General features: G+C 43.5%; 2 protein-coding genes across 2 annotated transcripts in view; both read left to right on the plus strand.

Annotated features, from left to right (window-relative positions):
• The first annotated feature begins 579 nt into the window (after positions 1–579).
• On the plus strand, positions 580–11,502 carry LOC118432567. Its single transcript, XM_035844189.1, has 6 exons — positions 580–674; positions 2,723–2,956; positions 5,403–5,575; positions 8,275–8,450; positions 9,596–9,759; positions 10,614–11,502. Exons 2-6 carry the CDS (start codon positions 2,728–2,730, stop codon positions 10,667–10,669), a joined length of 798 nt encoding a protein of 265 aa, XP_035700082.1. The 5' UTR covers positions 580–674; positions 2,723–2,727; the 3' UTR covers positions 10,670–11,502.
• Positions 11,503–16,350: 4,848 nt separating this feature from the next.
• The window catches only part of LOC118432132 (deleted in malignant brain tumors 1 protein-like), a 51,149-nt gene continuing 45,376 nt past the window's right edge, over positions 16,351–22,123 (plus strand). The window contains exons 1-2 of the mRNA XM_035843659.1: positions 16,351–16,366; positions 20,931–21,001. Of these exons, the coding sequence (XP_035699552.1) occupies positions 20,947–21,001 (55 nt within the window). The 5' untranslated portion in view covers positions 16,351–16,366; positions 20,931–20,946. The remainder of the gene's footprint in view (positions 16,367–20,930; positions 21,002–22,123) is intronic.

Genomic DNA, 22,123 nt, shown 5'->3' on the forward strand with positions numbered 1-22,123 from the left:
GATTAAACTTCTAATAATCCTTCCGGCATGGGTTTGTAATAAACTGTCAATTATGACCAAAAGCACGTTACGTTCTAAGGCTCAGCTAGTAAAGATAATAACTGTCGACTGAATTTTAAAAAAAAGTGTTGGAATAATTATTTCTACATTCCTGATGGGCAGCGGTGCAAATAGGACCGCAGTCTTAACTGCAGGCCAGGTGGAGCTTTAAGGGCAGCATGGAAGATCTATCCACTGTTCTCTTTCAGGTGTGTCATGTGTAAAATAAAGCAGGGGTCTTTCTTGTCCATCTCGAACAATTGAACAGTACCAATCTATCTACATTGTTAAGGTCCTTTTGACAGCGTTCATGTTCTGCGTCAACGTGGAAGATGCATATGTTACAGTACGTCTAGCATAACGAAACCCTTCTGCGGAAAGAATGCGTCGGACGTTGTTTTGGCTTCATGTCATGATCAGGCAACAATGGAAACCGGATGAACTTGTCACTCCCTGTCATTCAAACTTGTCCCTCTAACATGTCTATGATTGGATGGCTGCTTTACAGTGGCGAGCTGCTGGGCTCCTATTGGCTGCTGGGCTCCTATTGGCTGTTGATGAGCTTATATCAGTAACTGCCGTAGCATACCATTCACAACGACAGGCGATTCAACAGTCGGACGGGACGATTAGTGGTAAGTAAGTAGTTTGTTCAAACTCGATTTCTTTGTGAAAAGTTAGCATTAGCGCAACACGCCGTACGCACAAATACGTGCTGTCTACGTGCCAAAGCGTGGGCAATCTTTTGGGATCCGTAAGTGTTAAGTACTACCTCAGTGCAAACTCGTAGGGAATCCGACGGATTTTGGAGCACGCAGACACGTCGTAGAACTTTGCGTGCAGGCAAAACTTTGTGTGCCATCGGGCAGCGGATTCGCTCCCCTGCCCCGTACGTGCCAGTGTGGGCGACGCGCCTGCCCTGTACAGCCTGAACGTTTTTAGAAATACGTGGCAGACGTGCCCCCCCCCCCAAAAAAAAACAAAAACAGTACGGACAAATTACATGTACGGCGGGTTGTTCCCTTAGCTTAAGCTGAAAAACTGCCATATGCATACATTAAGCGGCTATGCTGAGACTAGTCAGAGCTTCACTTTGGGGTTGTTTTTAACGAGTTTGCTCATGGACAATTCTGGGCACTGAACTAACGCTCACTATGGTAGCATCTTTTCTCCATAAGTCAGAAACCCACCGTACGTGGTTTTTGTCCGTACGTCTTTTGGGAGGCCATGTCCGCCTCATTTTTTGTGTGGAAGAAATGGTTGCGTGCATCGTTCTTTGTGCAAGTGGTAAAGCTTAGGGCACAACCCACCGTACGTGCAACTGCATGCTGTTTACTTGCTGAAACGTGGGCAATATTTTGGGATCCGTAAGTGGTAAGTACCACCTCCGTACGAAATCGTACGGATCCAATACTCCCTCCATGCTCTTGCCAGTCCTTCTGGTCTCCCCACGTTTTCAGAAAAACATGGCGGACGTGGCCTCCCAAAAAACTATATGGACAGAAATACATACGGTGGCTGTTCCCTTAGCTTTAGTGAGTTGTTCTTGCTTACAACGTACGATCTCTGTGTGATTGCCGCGTTACCATATGCAGGCTGTACTTACACGTACGTACGGTTTCCTTGCCCACTCTACTCGCTGTGCGAGGCACGCGTGTCACACGTACTGACTTGTATGGGGTGAATCCGCAGCCCGAACGCAGAGAAAGTTTTGAATGCACTCAACGTGCTACGGCGTGTCTGCGTGCTCCCAAATTCGTTGAATCTGTACGATTTCGTACGGAGGTGGTACTTACTACTTACGGATCCCAAAAGATTGTCCACATTTTTGCTTGTACACAGCACGCAGTTGCACGTACGGCGGGTTGTGCCCTTAGCTTCAGGCAAATCCTATTTACTGCTTCTAGTTACTAGTATTGCCGAAGCCAGGTACTCATTGTTACCCGAGCGAAGTGTGTGTGTGTGTGTGTTGGGGGGGGGGGGGTAGTCGTACAAAGGCACAAGATTGGTGACATGACAGGATTCTGGAAGCGGGGACCTCTTGGGTTCTGACCCAATCACGCTGACGTCACGCCACGCCCCCCACATGTATTTGCTAGGGGTGGGTACCAGAACGGTGTACCGGTGCAAAACCGGTTTTTCCTCTTGGACCGATGCAGCAGAAAAACCGGACCTGAAAAAGATCATTAGACCGGATGCTGGACCTATTGGGAAATGAACAGAGTATACCGTCACTACGGCGGCAGGCTTTCACGTGTTTTTGGGCTTATGGGTCCAAGAACATAGCAACGGCGAAGTAGAGGAGAGTTGATAGTACGTTTCTACAGTCAAACTTGGTCTAACTTAACATGGGCAGTTAGCGTTGTTAACGTGAAGATAGGATACTCCACCAAACAGATTCCTTTGTAGCGAAATGGACCATTGTTTTAAGTATTACCCATTCACAAACAATCAGGTCCAGGCTCAGGTCTGGACCTGGACCTGATCCTCTGGACCTGGACCGGACCTGGACCTGAATTTTCTGTAAAGGTACCCACCCCTAGTATTTGCTCAACATGAAGGTTTTGGTATGAATCAAATCATTCCTGAAAAAAAACCTTCTATATTACGGTTTTAGCCGCATTTGTGACTGTTAAGTGCAGTTCTGATGGAATACTTTTTTATGTGTTGTGGTTCTTTACAGGCAACATGGCACGCGCGATCGTTGGAATTGTTGTTCTCTTCTGCGTTTGGGGCCGTCACCCTGCCGAAGCAGCATGGTCCGAGTGGAAACCTGCAGGTAACGACTACTACAACGACCATGACGATAGCCACCTGACGTGTAAAGCTCAAGTCCAGGCTCTGAAAGCGCAAGTGGCCAGTCTTCAGTACCAGTTGAGCCTCGCGGGGGGCCTACCCGGGCCCGGACCATACCCAGGTGAGTAAAAGTATCCTATAGCCCTGCAGATTCGGGCTGACCGAGGCTAGTTTGGTGATAAAATTACGTATTGTAAGTATCTATAGTAGTCAGTAATCTGATGACAATATTTTCTTTTAACACCGACGGATGACCAAAATCCGAATGAAAGTTGACAGTCACAAGTCTTGGATGCGTTCCTCTGTTTTTGTCTATAGCTTAAAGCTAAGTTCAGAAAATCACCGGTTTGCTAGGGCATCCTCACTCCCCTGGGCACAAAGTCCCGCGAGGGGCATTGCCCAATACTATGTAGATGTACATGTAGATGAATCACGTCATGTTTGCAACACTGGTTTGGTCACTGTAATCACATGTTAGGGTGAAAGATCGTGTTGTTTTTGCCGGTATATCGGTGGATGCTGTAAGAAACGTTGCGTTTGATCTTCCTTTAAACTGGAGAGTAGTCACAAGGCCTTTTGTGGGCCTGTACTCCCATGTTTTCCCTGTACTGTAGTAATAAGCTTAACCCTCGGCGCCTCGTTATGCTTCGGTCACCATTGGAAAGAGACCCTGCCGGGCAGGTCACGCAGGCTGTATTTTAGCACTTTCGGGCGTAACCCCTACGTGGTCACGTGCGACGCCCTGTGCGGGGTAAGGCTTTGGTCACATTTCCCAACCGGGTCCCGGACGGGCAGCTTTCGGGAGCGAAAAGAATGATATAAAAGACACCAAAATACACAAAATGTAAAAAAAAAATCCATTGGCATGATTTTTTTAGGTGCTGGTGGACACCCACCCCCCAGGAAAAAAAAATAAATAAAAAGCACACATACTCAAAAACTGCCACTACAAAAATATCTCAATGTAAGAAAATCATCTATGCAAAAGATTTCTTTGAACCTTTGTTTATTCGTGAAAGCTCAAATCGGCCTGCAGGTCGCGCGACAAATGCACACCGGGACAAATGTGACACCCCGACGGGCACCGGCGCAATTGTGAGCTAAGCATCAGCCGTAACTGAACACATAAACATACCCACCCTAGAAAATGAGGCGGCCGTCGTGGAGAGCTACTGTGCTCTGTACGAACCCAATTTGACCCAGTCGCGGTCGCTTTGGGAAGGCACCAAGAAAAAGAGGCCGTTATGGCCAGGTGATCGGCTTGTAGACGTGACCGCTTGGACACGGGGGCTGTACACTTGGCAACATCGGCGGGACGGGGAGGGGGTGCTGTACGAGGTTGGCCTTGGGCAGCGCTTGCAGCACAGTGTACGAACGCGTGTAGCCAAGCGACGAGACCAAGTCGTAAAGGTGGGGTCACACCTGCGTATATTTTCAAGTGCGCATGATTTCCGCATGAAATTTTGTCATACGCGACAGAACGCCCAACATTTGGAATTTTTTTGGAATAAATTAAATGGTACGTCGAGCCCATCTGGCGTTTGAATTACGACTTCAGCGTTTCCATTTCGCATGAGGCGCGTATGATTGCATCTGAAATGCGCAACAGAATTTTACGTACTGCGAATGGAAGCGTATGGGGTACGTATGTTGGGAATATTTGGTAGTTTTGTGCATGTCCAAAACTATCAGGCGAACTGGGCTTATATTTTCGTTTGCCTGCGTACGTGAAACTTTCTTAAAACGATTCAGATGCGTTTGAGGTGCGACTTGTGCGTGTGGCCGCGTATTGAAGGATTAGTCAAAATGTAGAGAAATGTCAAAACGGAACTCATGCGGCTTAAAAATATACGCAGGTGTGACCCCACCTTTAAAGCCCCTTTTCAGCAGACGACGATCGCGCTGCGCTCTTAATGCGATCTAGACCGGATGTAACCTTTTATTTCCTACTGGGTGTATCATAAAAAATGTGTACAATGGGACTGAACAGACAACGAAACACACAAAGCGTAAAAAGATTCATTTTTTCTTTACAATTCCTTGAGCGATCCGTCAAATTTTGGGTCGCAGTGAGAGTGGCGTCCTACTGGAACGTGCCAACAATAAAGCGTGCCGTAGGTCTCAGTTAAGTCCTCATGATGTTCACAAATATACTGAGTAAAAATACTTTATTCTACCATCAATTACCATACAGTTACAGTCGTGGCTAACTATATGTACACTTCGCCGATCAAATTATCGTCGTTAATTGTCCAAGAATGTGACATGTAAGAATCCGTCTAAGGGTTTCCTACCTTCTCCGATATCACGGTGATACTGTGTTCTGATTGCCATGGTTTTCTGATCGTTTAGAATATATCTCGCCTGGAACAGGGAGGAGCATTTCGATTCGGTGTGCTTGCGGAGGAGGCGTTAATTGCCCTCCTTCCAGTGAAGCATATCCCGGCGCCAGTTTGACTCCCTTTGGCCGGCTATACTACTTGGCTAGCTTCGATACTATCTGATAGTACCGTAGGATCTGCTTGGAGATTACGCGACTTGATGTCATTTCTCTGTCGTTGTCTCAGGGGGCTGTACCTGGAAAATGGTCTTCAAGATCGTTGCCGGCGTGCCAGGGAGCAGCTACGCCCTCTGGCGGTCCCGGGGTGGTTACAATGACCAGGTACACCCGAGCCTGACCGGACACAGCCACTACCGCAGCCCAGACCTCGACAGGTGGTCGTCACTCCACGTCACCAAGGTAACTCGCCTCCTCAACTCGAAAAGTGGTATCATTTAGCTTACAATCCATCCAGGCATGTTCACTCTCTGTAACTACTGGCAACACTATGTTGATTTTGTCCACAAGCGGTAATGTTTTTATCTTGTAGCGTATCCCATTGGTTGTACCCACTCCACAAAATCCTGGCAAAAACCTTCCGACCCTAGCTTTCATTGGACGACCGCTAGCGAGGGGCATAAATTTGGGCGTATACATGGCTTAGATTGCAAAAAATATCGGAAAACGTATAATAATGCCATAAAAAGCCAACGTTAATCCCAAGATCAAAGAAGAAGATGTGAAAGTACAGAAAGCGCTTGCAAGGGGCATAAATTGTCAATCTGATGTCTGAGTGATGAATATGCTGCAGAAACGTTTTCTAAGTAAACTTTTTCTAAATGTTCTCCTCATGTATAATTAGAATACAGGTGTGTTAGTGAAAGTGCCTAATCTCTAAGCAGATCTTGCTGTGGCAAATGGGAAGCCGGCAGAAGAGTGTTATTGGCCACAGTGAAGATCTGTCGCAGGACGGAAAACTCAAAGTCTATTATCAGGCAATCGATACTTAATCAAACTGCATTACGAAGAAGGTGCGAATTACTTCGCTGTGGCCAATAGCACTCCTCTTCCGTCTAAACTCCATCCCATTTGCCACAGCAAGATCTGTTTGGAGATTAGAAAATACCAGTCACTGGATGAATTTCAATTTATACATTGTTAAACAGTATTTGTTGGACCACTTTGGTTAAAATCTTTGAAAAAAGAGAGAATCTCTGCCTACCGAGCCTAAATATTTCAGGGCCATCATCGGAAACAAGGATTTTTTGTGCACTCTAACCTAAGCTTTTGATTTTGATATGTTCGCGATGTTTGTTTTTTTTTCGCGCTAATCTTTCTACCGGGAAATCATGACACCAAGAATAGTAGGTTTGTCGCACCCCCCCCCCCCCCCTTTTACCCAAGAGCCGAGCAATGATAAGGTTTACAGTTCGCTTTTACCTACGCGGTGAAGGCTATGCCTTCTGGCCTGTCTGCCTCTCTATCTGTATGTATATGTCTGTCTGTCTGTCTGTGTGCTTGAACAGAATTATGACAAGTTGACAATTTATTCAACATTGTACAGACTAGCAAAATGTCCAATTGGATACATCTTGAATTGCGCTGGACATCACAATCTGTAGCTCCACTCTATTTACACTAAAAACAATTGTGTCATTAAAATATTCGTAAATCTTTTCATTTAGATATTAGGTACGTCATGCGGTTATCTGTTAAATGTAACCATTAAAAGAAGAATCAGTTACAGGTGAGCTCAAGAACACATATCAAACTACAACTCCAATATGGAGCGGTGACCAGGTGGAAAATCGGTGTCCATAACCCATTATGAGTTTAAGAGTCCAACCATGAATGGGATAGGTGAGTTCTTATAACGGGCTGTTCGACACAATGGCATATTTAGTTTGTGTGAGTTGCGGGTGTGTCGATTCGAAATGTTCTGCCGAAGGGGAGGCAACCAGTCCCGGAACTTGGAGTTGAGTAGGGATGTGGCGAATGAGCGACAAATGCTGACCCGACGATCTGACAAGGTGGTGAGGTTCAAGGTCTCCATTGCTGACTCATAGCTGTGGTAGCAGGGCCCAAGAATTATCTTGCAAGCCCTCTTCTGGATACGTTCCAGGCTAGCGGTTTGTTTCACAGTGAGGGAAGAGTGCCATACAGGAGTCGCGTACTCCAGTGCCGGGCGGATGTATGCTGTGAAGACTGTTGTCAGGTCGGCGACTGACACACCGAAACGTTTGAGTCTGTGCAGTAAATACAGTTTCCTGTTCCCACTTGAGGTCATGTTGTTGACGTGCATGTTCCATCTTAGGTCGTTTTGGACCGTCACGCCGACGACTTTGACGGACTCCACGGTTTCAAGAACATGACCTTCCAGAGTGAGCGGTTGCGGTAGTTGGGGTGACTTCGCAAAGCAAACTTGTAGGGCCTTGCATTTCTTTGGGTTTAGTTTCATTCTGTGTTCGTTAACCCAGTTTGTCAGGTCATTCAAGGTTAGTTGAAGAGTGCAAGGTTGACGGATGGACCACATTTGTGCAAGGTTCATATCGTCCACGTACTTCCAGCGGTGAAGTACATCCCGAAGTGCCCCGTCGATCAAAGCCATGAAAATGATTGGACCTAAGATCGTACCTTGGGCTACTCCGCATGTCAGATAGATCCAGCCAGATGTTTTCCCCATGTAGTTTACCCTTTGCCTTCTGTTGGACATAAAACTGCACAACCATGGTACTAGGGCAGGGCGCACACCAAGGTCCAACAGACATTTAACGGCTGTGGCGTGGTCGACTCTGTCGAAGGCTTTTGAGAGGTCGGTTGTGACCAGGGTGCATGAGGAAGATGGGGTTGAAGTTGACTTGTACATGAAGTCCAGGAGGCTCACGAGAGCGTGGGTTGTACAATGTACAGTATTAAAGAACAAGAAGCATTTGGTAACATTACTTTGCAAACCCCCTGACAAGTGTGCTGCACGGCATTTTATACAGGCCGTGCAGCGGCTGGCTCTGTTTGATGCCTGCTAGTTCGGTTTCTGTGTGAAGGCCCTATTAGGCACCTAGGCAGGTAGGTAGACTCTGGCCCGTACCCTCTTGAAAAATATGACTTTTCTACCGTTCCAGGTAAAGGTGAGCCTGGTAACGCAGCACCAGCATACCCGTGACATCATCTTTAACGCCCACGGCAGTAACAGGGACAACTGGTTCTCCAAGGACCGTCTCATCTCTTCGCCCTGGACTGATCTCAAGACCGCACCCGCCAACTTCTTCTCGATTCAGGGCGACGATCGGCATGGGAGGTGAGCGCACACGATTTAGACCAATCTGGTTTCTGATAAATGGTATTTGTGGACCGCAAATCCGATACACAAGTATCTGTATCTATATCTGTATCTATATAGCCTGTATAACCACCCATCGGCGTAACAACTTTGAATGCACGTGGCGCGGCAGCAGCTGGTTATATTACACCGAACGACCCGTCACTCCTTACTTTTGCACATCTGTCTGCAAGCGTTCTTTGAAACTATCCAGAGAAGATGCCCCTACTGTGCTTGGTGGTAAAAAATTCCACTCTACGATATTTCTGGGAAAATACGATTTTTTTTAAACACGTCAATCCTAGGATGGTTACCAGGAAGTCATGGCTGTTTCTTGTTCTTTTTTGAGCTGGAATTAGATACGTATCAGTCGGCATGTCCACCATTTTATTGGCAATTTTGTACATCATGCAAAGTCTGGACATTTTCCTTCTGTCTTCAAGTGATGTCCACTGCAGATCTGTTTTGATTTTGGCATAAAGTACATATTTTCGCGAGAGAACGAGAAGACTTGACAGCTATACTAGGTTTGGGGAGGAGGCTATGTTTTCTGACCCCCACAATCTGGAGGTTTGGGCTGTATTATACCTGTTTATACCCCATCCTCTGATGACGGGACTTCTGCCTTTGAAAATAAAAGTTATGATGTTTTCGGTAACAAATGTTAAACTCAGAAGCTCTTGTTGGGTAGTTGAAATCTAGGATGTTCATACGTGTCAATAGTTCGACATCGAAATTGTAATTGATGGCATTCTATGGTAGCCTACATAGCAGACTCTCTGGGCCTTTATCTTGTTTTTTTTGGCACATAATGCACTTTTCTTTGCCATTTCTTTTTGTACCGGGTTGCTTGTACTGTCTGCCCGTAGTACAAGCAACCCACACAAAAAGAAATGGCCAGCAAATTTACAAGCGTATTATGAGCCAAAAAAGACGTTCAATATATAGGAATCTGCTATGGAGACTAGTTCTACGGCACTGCAGCAGAACTTCTTGTTTTGGCGTGTCTGGTTTTGACCCTATGGTGGCTTTCTTTGGATCAGCAGGCTAGTTGTACACGTTGAGCTGAAATGCTAGTTTCGTACACATTTTGATTTTGTTATGGCCCATTCCTCCACTACCAGGCGGTTCTTCATCAACCGTAGCTACGGAGGCTGTGCACACGACTGGGGATGGCTGATCGTCCTGGATCCTGGAGCTGAGTGTCCTTGGGAGAAAAGGGTGAAGAGCAGGGGAAACAACCAAATCCTGTTCTCCAGGAAGGCCAACAGCGTTCAGTTCGAGCAAGGTATTTCCAAACATCTAGTTTCAACACATGTGGTATCTTCCTCCTCCTCTTTATCATCATCAGTAGTAGTAGTAGTACCACTACTACTACTACTACTTCTACTACTACTACTAGTAGTAGTAGTAGTAGTAGTAGTAGTAGCAGTAGTAGTAGAAGTAGTAGAAGTAGCAGTAGTAGTAGTAGTAGCTGTGGTAATAGTGGTAGTAGTTACTGTAGTAGTAGTAGTAGTTACTGTAGTAGTAATATTAGTGGAAGTGGTAGTAGTAGTAGTAGTAGTAATAGTAGTGGTAGTGGTAGTAGTAGTGGTAGTACTAGTAGTAGTAGTAGTAGTAGTAGTACTGGTGGTAGTAGTAGTAGTAGTAGTAGTAGTAGTAATAGTGGTAGTAAACGAGATTACTTAAGCAAAGGGAATAAAAGCTTCGGCAACCCAAAGACCGAATGGACCGATCCTGAAGCCCCGCCCCCTGTCCGATTAAATTAACCTGGCATCCAGGCCATTGTCGATAGGTCGGGATATCTTTGGCCGATCTTTCTGGGGACCAGAGCTTTTTGCTGCCTTGATAATCTTCTACACCCTCTTGTTGTTTTACGCTGTAGATTATTTAATTGGCCATGACGATAGACCTCCTGTTACGGTCAATTTAACTTCTACGGCGTAAAACTCACACCGGATGCAAAAGATTACCCAGGCGGCGGAAAGCTTCTCCTACCCCGAAGAGAGATTGGACAATCCAAGGTGAACTTAATGATGGCAGGTTAGGGTGCGATGTGTTCAATGAGTTAAACAATTCTTCCCTCATCTCATGTTTGGTCTCATTTTGGTACACTTCAGCTTTTCTTCTGTTTTTTTGCAGACTGGCCAAATGTTGGACAGGCGGACGCCCTTGCGATCTACACTCAGTCCTGTTGAAAGCCCCGTATGCAAAGCCAACAACATGCATAAGGTGGGTTCACACGTGCGTATATATTCAAGTCCGTATGGAGTTCTCTACAAGGCTCCACAGTCAGGTGACGGTAAAAATGGTAGAAATTGCACAAATATAGATGCATAACATGCCAAAGGTCTTAGCTGACCGAGGAGTTTGGTTTGCGACCCTGCTAACGCGTTTGGCTTATTATCTGTCTATATGTGTCCAATTTCTGTTATTTTTCCAGCAACCTGTGGGGCTTGGTAGGGGTTAAGACTTCCATGCGGACCTCATACGGACTTGAATATATACATTACATGTACGCACGTGTGAACCTACCTAGAGCTGTAGCAGTGCTTACCGGTGAACTCCAAGCGTTTTTTGTTAATTGACATTGAAAGAAGACAACCTTTTGAAAAAAAGTACTGTAATGCTGTTCTAAATTCTTTCTGTGTTTTGGTTAAAAAAACAGTGATAACGTTACAACCCTTATAGGGTTGCTCAACTTTTGGGATTTTTTCGATGATTAAATTCTTTCTTTCAGTGTCTTTATTTTTTTAACGTTAGAAATGGGGCCATGTAGTGAATAATTACATAGCATATATTATATAAGCTGCTACAGTTGACAATTGTGATATATACTCTATTACTAGACCTGGAACTTAAAATAAAACAATAGAACCGAACAACGGAGAACACTTGTATGCCACAAGACAACAATGTTTGCATTTGCTACTAGGAAAGATGACCCGTGATGACTTATAATTTCAAGATTTCTACAAAATGGGCACAAGTTGTATAGGGCTGCAATAAAAAGGATATTGTTTTCAAGCAGTTTGCAGTTTATAAAGTAGTGTTTCATCACATAGTGGTGCATACTCACTAGCTCACCCAATCCCATAGCTGGTAGCTGTAGGGGAAGTTTGTCTGTCTACAAAGGGTCTCCACCTCTGGCGGTCATCAGCCTGTCTGGTATACTACATACACTATAAGATAAGTATGCAACTCCATCTGTATGGGAAATTACACTCAACTGACATTGCTTCTACTTTGTAGCAATTCCTCTAAATGTCTAAAATATTCTAATTAATTAATCAAATTACCTCCTAATTTTTATAAAATATATTTCATGGTGTACATCTTTGCGTAACCTACATACATACCAAAAATCATGACAAGACATTATTCCTTTCTTGAGTTATCCTCCTCGGAAGATTTTGGCACTGCACTTCCAAAACTAGCCGCTAAGGGGCCCAAACTAAAGTAAATTCTTCTAGAGCACAGGAACTACCTATCACCACATAAATCATCGCAATCCATCCTAACGTTCTTCACACAAGTTTACTCAAAACATAAAAATAAAACACCTTTTGAAGTACCATAGAACCACCAGGAGGCCCACAAGTGTATAAATCCCTTCACGATCACAACACCTAACCACGTTACAAATCTCATCGCAACCCCCATCCACAGCTTCCTAAGATATTCGCCAAACACACAAACATCCACAAAACAAACATCCTGCTGATCCACAACAAACAGCTACAAGCTTAGGCTGAAATTTAGAGCAAATAAACATCCTCCATACACCTACCCACATAAAAAATCAACACCACAGCAAGTCCAGGTGCAAAGATATAACACAAAACGTGGTGCTGTAGTACCAAGGTCAACCAACGGACAGCGGCACCGTCGGACGGTGTGGGACAGTACATTGTTGTATGTTGTATTCTCTGTCGGACAGCGGCACCGTCGGACGGTGTGGGACAGTACATTGTTGCATGTTGTATTTGCTGTTGGACAGTGGCACCGTCGAGCGGTGGGTTACAGTACATTGTTGTATGTTGTACTTGCTGTTGGACAGTGGCACCGTCGGACGGTGTGGGACAGTAATTGTTGTATGTTGTATTCGCTGTTGTACAGCGGCACCGTCGGACGGTGTAGCACAGTACTTTGTTGTATTCGCTGTTGGACAGTGGCACCGTCGGACGGTGTGGTACAGTACAGTGTTGTCAAGTGATGTGTTCGCAGTTGGACAGCGGGCACCGTCGGACGGTACATTGTTGTATGTTGCAGTCGCTGTTGGACAGTAGCACCGTCGGACGGTGTAGTACAGTAATTGTTGTATGTTGTATTCGCTGTTGTACAGCGGCACCGTCGGACGGTGTAGCACAGTACTTTGTTGTATGTTGTATTCGCTGTTGGACAGTGGCACCGTCGGACGGTGTGGTACAGTACAGTGTTGTCAAGTGATGTGTTCGCTGTTGGACAGCGGACACCGTCGGACGGTACATTGTTGTATGTTGCAGTCGCTGTGGGACAGCGGGCACCGTCGGACGGTGTAGTACAGTAATTGTTGTATGTTGTATTCGCTGTTGTACAGCGGCACCGTCGGACGGTGTAGCACAGTACTTTGTTGTATGTTGTATTCGCTGTTGGACAGTGGCACCGTCGGACGGTGTGGTACAGTACAGTGTTGTCAAGTGATGTGTTCGCTGTTGGACAGCGGGCACCGTCGGACGGTACATTGTTGTATGTTGCAGTCGCTGTGGGACAGCGGGCACCGTCGGACGGTGTGACGAGATGGTTGGACAATCGTGTAGAGAATTTTGTAGATAGCGGGATACGTCAGACGGTATGGTGGATTTTTGCCGTTAGACAACGGGCGCCGGTGGACGGTAACGTAACTGTGATTGGAGTCGGTGTTTTAGTTCATCCGACGACAGGCTGTTGGAAAACCTCAGATTTTGTTTGCTTTGTTGCATGCTTGGTGGACAAACCCAGCTAGGTAACAAGACTGTAGTACAGTGAAGACTTTGTGGAAACTTTGGGGACAGTTCAGACGTACTGGTCAAAGGAAGGGAGGACACAACAACCATCGGTTACTTTATGCGGCGGGAACAACGGAATTTTCTTTTGTCAGAATTTGACTTAGGTCGTGGACAACACGCAATTTTCGATAAGGTCTGTAGTGCCTGCACGGTAATGTTGGATGGTGATTTTCAGCGTTAACTGAACCGTTGTTTGCGTTTCGGGTTAAGCAAGTTTTGAATAAAGATGAAGATCAAGGCGCGTTTCTTGTGTCGCATTCCTTCCTATCAATGGATTTTCGGTGTTCCTGTTTATTGGCTACCTTTAGCTGACCTAGTTCTCACTCGTGGACCGTGTTCAACTCCCTTAATCTGTTGCCACCCATACTGGCTTCGGCCTGGTGGTCCGGGAAGCGAGTGGGGCCTGTCCAGACTGAAATCACATAGAGCTGTGCATAAAGATCGATAGTTTACAGATTAGACACGGAGGGAACGTTGTGGTGGTAGCTTTCTCTGCAGCTGGGATATTGTTCTCATGCTCAGGGAAATCAATGTTTGGATTCCAATACGAGATGAGTTTGAATACGTTCAACCTGAGAAAGGTTGTTCTCATGTAACCTCTGATGTGTTCTCTATCGGACTGGTCGTCGACCATTCCACTGAGTTCGGATTATGGACAGGTCTCGCTCGAACCGGACCTCAGCCGTCTAGGGAAGTTAGCTGAGAACCAGGGATCAATCTGCACTCCTGGGGAACACCGATAAAAGACGAGTGAGGACTGTGACTGTGATAGACTTACACCCAGCCAGTTGAGAACAACAAGCATGCGCAGTGCAGAATCTCAGTTACATGTCGGTACAGTGTGAAAACAATGATACAAAAATAGTACTGGGAACAGTACATATGAAAGAGTGACTCAAAACAAACAGAAGCAATAAACGCATTAAAATAATTGAGTTGAGAGTCTATACAAGTGGCCACGGGGTGCAGTAATTTGGCTGTTTACGCAGCATGCTTCACAGTGTTGGGAATACAGACACACAACATGTGGTCACAACAAAATTCAATCAGATGTCAAATTGAGTTATCAGAAACTGAGTGGTGATGTCAGGTCATGATCAGACTAGAACAAATACATGTTTTCTGATCGCATGCAACGGCAGACTTAAGTACAATGCACATTGTAGCTGGTTACATGCTCACTAAAATGCATGGCAAGGTACACAGATCAATCAACAAGTTCAACAACGAAAATACACAGTCCAATAAAAAAAATAACGATTGACGCTTCATCAAGCAGACGGACTTCCCCTCCCAACGCGCGCGTTCCCGTAGGATGACGGTGGCGAAGGGCAGGTCTTGAGCACGTGTTCAGGGTCGCGCTTGACCAATGAAGGTCTTCCCTGTGTTGGGTGTTCCCCCCCAAAAATCACTCAACACTTTAAACATAATATCACCAAACCCAAGCCAACTGTGGCCAACTACTTTGAAAGAAAGATCAAATCACACCTTCTCACTCTTTGGGGTGCATCATCCAGCTAATGGTATAACTCTGTTTGATTGAGCATGCGGACAAAAGATGTTTTCAAAACGTGCGGTATATCGGTAATAATCTGATTATAAACGTTGTACGTCCATAATTACCTGTCAAAACGCCGGAGCATTCGAGAGTCCCAAAAACATATGCTTTGAATGTCAAACGTCGCAAGTCGCAATTGACTAATTATAATAAGGACGCTGAGTTTGTATATTTGCACTCTTTAAGCAGAGGCAAGTGGGAAAATTTTGGCACTTTTTATATTTCTCGACTATTATAGTTATATTTGTGTACCTCAAACGTCTAATTTGTAGCACACTGTCGTTTAAGTAAATTCAGGACCAATTTTGTACTCTAGGACGTCACAGTTATACTCTTGGGGCCGTGTATTTGCTCTAACAATGATACTCATTCCTAAATACAAAATGTGTTTTGAATGAAATGTCCTCAATTCTATAATGCCTAGAGGAGCAAACACATTAAGAAGCGGCAAATGGCTTTCAGTGTGGCGATACGCATAATAAGCATACATGCACAGTAAACATCCTGTCCTTTGTGACTCCTGGGGCCCTGTCTTTGCTCTAAAAATAATTCCTGAATCCAAAACGTCTTTTAGGACGAAATGTGGACGAGAGGAGCAAACAACGTATTAATAAAAACGTGTCAATACATACGCAGACGGTAAACATCCTGCCCTTTGTACCAGGTAGCTAATTATCGCCCTTGTCGTTCTACAATAGTTAGTCCATTTGGGCAGGTTGAATAACGGTCCTAAACCATGTACCTAGCGGCCTGATGAGAACGATGTTCAAGGCGATGTTCAACAATAAAGATGTTTTCCAGACTACCCCCCTTATTAAATCGTCTATACGTTGTCATAGCAAACAATTCATTATGGAATTAACATGCGACAACATTACCACCAGATTTGGCAGGTACTAGATTTATTGCTTATGTCCCTGACAAGACTGTTAGCATGTTTTCCAACTCATTTAACGGTGCAAACACGTTTTCTTGGATGTTCACAGACCGTAGGTCGTGCTTCACGGTCGATTGCTTTCTTTCCCTAGCTAGGACACACCTTTTCGAGCTATTTAGTTTATAATGACGTAACCTTTTCATAGATCCTCCCCGAAATATCACCCCACGTTACTTGAACCAATCATCGAAGTGCGTTCCCCCAACGCCCCTTGGTGTAGACAAATCATTCTCCTTAAAAGGCGTCTTTCAGAAGATGGGCAGAAAATTTGCATAAGTACTGCTATAAATGTATTAGACTAGCTGGTCGACACCAGAGCGGTCCGGTCTGGGAGAAGAATTCGTTTCACGTACCGCGCACAGAAGAAGAAAAGGTAAGTTTTTTTTTTTTTTTTTTTTTCATTTTACGTACAATTATACAACGTCTGCAATAATATATCAAGCAAGGGTAAAGAATTCGGCCCCATTAATCTCTTCCAACCTTATTCTGTTTCCTTAATAGGTGTAACTAGGGGTGGGTACCGGTACAGAAAATTCAGGTCCAGGTCCGGTTCAGGTCCAGAGGACCTGGACCTGATTCAGTATGTGAGAACTGGTGAATGGACGATACTCAAAACAATAGTCCATTTCACTACAAAGAAATCTGTTGTGTGGGGTATTCGACTCCCACTGACGTTTTAAAATCCTACAAGGCTAACTTCCTCGGTAGTATTGACTGTAAAACTTGGTAGAAATGACTATAGACTCTATTCTTCATTGCTTTTGTTATTTAACTCGACCGGTAAGCCCCGAAATGTGTTAATGCCTGATCATGCAATATGTTCATTTTCCAATCGGTCCAACATCCGGGCTACGTAATTTTTTTAGGTCCGTTTTTTCCGGACCGGTCCAATAAGAAAAAATCGGTTTTGTCCCGGTACACAGTACCGGTACCCACCCCTCTCTGTAACACTTGAGAGTAACATAGAGGTTGTACGGATATGATTGGTTCGGGACGAAAATTTCTTGTTCTGCGCCGCGGCGTCCTTTAGAAAAAGAGTAGATAATGCGGATACGGTGGAGGCAAACGATATCAATCGTAATGTATACACAGAATGTCCCAATTTTTAACCCTCAAGCACCCGACCTTTTTTGCGACCGGGTGGGGTCCAAACGGACCCCAAAATGTTTTGTTCATAAAATCTCAGTACCATTTCTTATCGGCGATCATTGTATATACATTGCTTCGTCAATGTAAGAGGAAGATTTTGAGATGTTAAGGTTTTGCTAATTCCAACTCATTATCATAATTTATGCAATAGTTCAGAAGGACCATGTTTTGCACTAGACCTATTCCGACCAGATAGGGGAATTTTGAGGCCCTCAGCAACATTTATTTCGCATAACTCATAAACGGCTTGAGCTAAAGCTACGAAACTTGGCAATTTATCATAAAATATTGTTTGCAAAAGTTTTTGTTCAATAAAATAAGTTTATCATTTTTGGGGGTTGCCATGGCAACCATATTCTAACAGGCACATTTTTGCCAAAATTTGACACTTTCAACTTAAACAAGGTTTTCTTGGTAAACTACACCTGTTTTCTGACAACAATTAAATTCTTTGAAATTCAATGTAATTTTCATGACTTAAAATTTATAATTTATGCTAATTTCATGACGTCATTGGTCAAAATCCAAGATGGCCGTCCTGATTAGGCAAATGACGTCATAATGTCGTCACATTACATGTTGATGACACAAAAATTTTTTGTGATGATTTAGGTTTACATTCTTATTATTGTCTGAAAGTTTGGTAGTCATACTGCAAGTGGTTAAGGAGTTAGCCTCCAAAGTTTGTTTTAAAAACTGCACATTTTTGCTGGGGTCCGTTTGGACCCCAGAGGGACTGAACACAAACTTTCTTTATAATTATAATTTCCACATTATTGTACCAATCTTTGCGAAAACTAAGCAGAAGGTATAAGACATATTGACTGACAAAGTCACGGAAGGATTTTTTCTTCAGATCAAAAATGATCAAATGGCACTTCAAAATGTACGCCTGGGGTCCAAATGGACCCCACTCGGGTGTTTGAGGGTTCCAATACCTTTCTTTTATAATTTTGTACCTGTTAATGTGGGTTTCTATAGATCTGGGAAAGAAACTTGCTGTTTTTCCGTGAAAGTAGAAACGCTCCCCTAGCTTAAAGCTGTGTAACAGGTGCGACTTGTGTCTATTTCCAAGATGAATGCTTTATGCATACGAATTTCAATAGTACAAAATGACATAGTCAATTATGAGAGTCAGGCCAAATACCTTCGGCTTCAGCGAAAATATTTCTTATGAACCCTACCAGATTGTTTGCTCGGCAGACTTGATACTTATGCTTACAGCTCCGGGGGTTTTGGCATCCAAAGAATTAAGAACAAAATAAGGACTGCAAGACCGTACGGATAAAGAAGTACTAATACCATAAATTGGTACCTCTTTTTTACCTCGCTTCTCGCCTCTCTCCTCTCCCTTCTCTCTCTCTCCCTCTGTCGTCTTTTTCTCGTCTCTCTCTCTCTCTCTCTCCCTCTCTCTCTCTCTGTCGCACCACTCCCTCTCTCTCTCTCTTTCAGGTCCTTTTGCTTTATTTTTTTAAATCCTAATTAACTGTAGCATTTACACCTTTTAACCCTATCTAGACCAGGGGGGGAGCTAAAAGTGCCTGCGCCAACTTTGACGTCGTATAACTGGCGAACGACATGTGCTAGGACTACGAAACTCGATGACTTTTTCTAGAATATTGTTGGCAACAATTCTGCGAAAAAAAATTAGTTTGTGATTTTTCCTGTTGCCATGGCAACGGGTTTCTGACAGGCATATTTCCCAAAATTTACTAATTTCAGTTTGAATTATGGGATTTCATAGTTTTATTGCTAGATCAAACTTCTTTATTTATATCATTAACATCCTGTGTAATTTTAAGTTACATTTCTAATTAAATGTTCATAATTTATGCTAATTTGATGACGTCATGGGTCAAAGTCCAAGATGGCGGTCAATGTCATTTTCAACGATAAATACATGTTATTTCTATTCAAATATCGTCAAAATCTTTCATTTTCTTACAAAACACAATCACTTGACCATTTTTAGTCCACTTCTATTCGGTTTTTGGTTTATATGTGGAAAAAGTCGTATTTTAGAAAATTCAAGCTTGTCGATCCAAGATGGCGGACAAATGACGTCATTTTCTGACGTCATATAGACGTCAGTGTCGTCGTCATTGGCAACAAAAGACTTGGCAGACTTAGACACCAATAAGATAACCTTTATAGCCATCGTTTTGTTCAATTCATTTAAGTATAGCGGAAATTTCATATTTTGACGATTTTAGCCCAAAATATGACATTATGGCGTCATAATTACGTCATATTACGTCATAACGATACCAAAATTACAGAAAATATTGAAATTTACTAGTGCATCATCCCTACCAAATTTTGTGATCGTAACTCAAGCCGTTTTGAAATTACGAAGGGAGTCAAAAGACTAGACATGACAGGGATAAAGTTGAATTGTATTAACACGGTCACGGATGGCGTGGCCTTCATGGCCAACGTGGGTAGGCAGCAAAGACAACATGTACCCAAGCACGTATTTCAGTGCCACTCGATCGTTTAAAGCATCCCTTTCGATTTTTTTTAATTCAGGCCGAATTTGACAAAAAAATGAGATAACTTTTCAGGTTATTCGAGGTCCAGTATGTGGTTCAATATAGGAGATTCTTCATGTGATCAAGGACATCACTCGAGCTTTAAGTGGCTTTCTGGTGAAATATACGCCCGAAAGACCCTCTGTACATGTGAAAGTCTGCCGGATTTTTGGCAGTCAACAAATGCAACCGACGATCATCGACTATATGGCATTCGTGCTTCATGACGTAGAAGTGGGCGTTTGTATCATGCAGAACTAGCAGATAGAGCGAAGTCACCTAAGTGGGGATTTGGTATACTTTGCTTATATCACTAATTAAGTACCGACTGTAACATGTTTCAGCAAGTTGCTTCCCCACATGTCACAAGTCATTTCGCAACATGGCACAGGTCGTTTAGTTTCCCCACAATTGAATCTATTTCTTTATGCAGCCTACTAGCATTATACATCTTATTCCTACCATCAATAATGCACTCATAGTATTTGTATGGTCGCTCTATTATATATTTTCTATATTTTGTTTCATTTATTGTTTATTTATTGAGACAGACCTTTAGTTTTGTCAATGTAACGTGCGTTCGCATCTGTATATGTATGTTCCAGTTGTCGCATTTTTTAGTGGTTTGGTAGGTCCTCTGAACTGAGTTGCACGATGATGCACATTGTTTTTTTATTGCGGCAGCATCCTGCATTTGATACCTAATAATTCTGAACTTCAGGTTAACTATTTACTTCATATAAAAGTATCACCCCTCATAATGGACGTAATGCGGAACCCTGAATATTAATTGTGCTTGATTGACCGAATTCCCAGTAAAGTGAAATACATTCTTATACAGAGGTATTGTTGGTGCTGCATTAAAAGTAACCCATGCGGTTTACATACATTATATCATACAATTACTCAAATGTTTTAAACGCTTGAATAAGTTTTTATGTTGTCAGGCGGTCTTATTGAGAAGTGACCATCATTGAAATGCAGTGTTCACCATCTTTCGTATTTAGCATAACGTAAGGATGAAGAAATAAACATTGACCCTGATTTGCTATGTTCCTTCATTCAAATGGTTATGGTTGGAAACCACCGAAAATATGTCCTGTCGATGACATTATACAGTCTTTTGTTACCTGTGCCTTATTTGGATAATTTTGGGATCCTAGTTTTATAAGAGCGTTTTAACGGCTTGGCGTAATATCACTTGATGCAAGCCACAGGCCTTTGAGGGTTTTTTTTAATCTTTTCTCTTCTTTACAGCTATAAACCCAACCAGATGGGGGTCCGGGCTGCCGCCTTCCTGCTCATAAGCTGTCTGCCATTTGTTAAAGGTAATTTTATTTTAAAATTTCTACATATTCTATCGGTAAAAATCTCGCAAAAATGTAATTCTTGATTTCTAACTTAATTTAAATTTAGCGGTCACTATTCAGCTGCTAAAATTTCATCATCGCATTCATTTCACCACTGTGCTGATGCCAGGTAGAGTATGGTTCCCACGGCTAAAAATAAATGCCTTGAACAACTCCCCTTCCCCCAACCGCCAGAATTACCGATACCGGCATGTCGACACTATCCAATGGATTTACAGTAAATAGGACACAACATCTTGCATTCCCAGAATCCTTATCAATTTTGTTGACCGACATTCCGATCGTGATCTCTACCGGGAACATTTTTCCTCCAAAAATGTAATGTACTTAATTAACATTATAGTCCCATCAGTTTTCCACAATTTAGTTCAAAATTTGATCGCTGTCAACATAGCGAGCGTAGTTACTCCGGTAGAGACTACAGAATCAGCTACTACTCTAAGGCTAATACCTTGCCTTTCACTGGAAAACCTGGCGCTGGTCCTTCCGTCCATGCACGATTTAAACAGGAGAGTCATTCTTTCAGTTGTACAACATCCCAACCTCCAGGTGACCTTTACAACCTGTTTGAGCTGTTTTCGTGGGTGTTCATTGTGATTCTGGTCGAAATTGTCGGTGCTTCGAGGACAAATACGTTGTTGTTGTAGTATAGGGGAGTACCTTAGAGGTTTAAGTAGGTGCTAATGCTCCCTTTCAAGGCTTTTTTCGGCATCATTTATTACTTCGTTGTTGATTCACGCTGTGTCTGCGAAGTCCCATACCCTTGTTGAACCTCGTGTCAATCATTCGCGTGAGGAAAGGTCATATTGTGAAATATATAGGGTGACGTATTCCTGGTATTCTCTTGTTACATCTTGTTACATCTTGTAAGATCTACGTAGTACGAGAAACAGGTACCTTGATTACTTTTTAAATCCAGTTCCAAGTTGGTAGAGTTTCAAGTGAATTAATTAAGCTAAGGTATAGTGCGCATTTGGTAGCCTCTACCAGGCTTCGTGGTTTGGTGGTCTAATTGTAGAAATTGGTCAAATAGCGTAAATACTACGCTAGGGGAGTCAGCCGGCCGATTAGGGACATCTC

The sequence above is a fragment of the Branchiostoma floridae genome, chromosome 15, assembly GCF_000003815.2.
Source record: "Branchiostoma floridae strain S238N-H82 chromosome 15, Bfl_VNyyK, whole genome shotgun sequence".
NCBI classification, from domain to species: Eukaryota; Metazoa; Chordata; class Leptocardii; order Amphioxiformes; family Branchiostomatidae; genus Branchiostoma; species Branchiostoma floridae.

Coding starts and splice junctions, on each gene's coding strand:
- LOC118432567 (XM_035844189.1), top strand. CDS start 2,728: ATGGCACGCGCGATCGTTGGAATTGTTGTTCTCTTCTGCGTTTGGGGC. Junction 2,957..5,402: donor CGGGCCCGGACCATACCCAG/GTGAGTAAAAGT, acceptor TCGTTGTCTCAG/GGGGCTGTACCTGGAAAATG. Junction 8,451..9,595: donor GGCGACGATCGGCATGGGAG/GTGAGCGCACAC, acceptor CTCCACTACCAG/GCGGTTCTTCATCAACCGTA.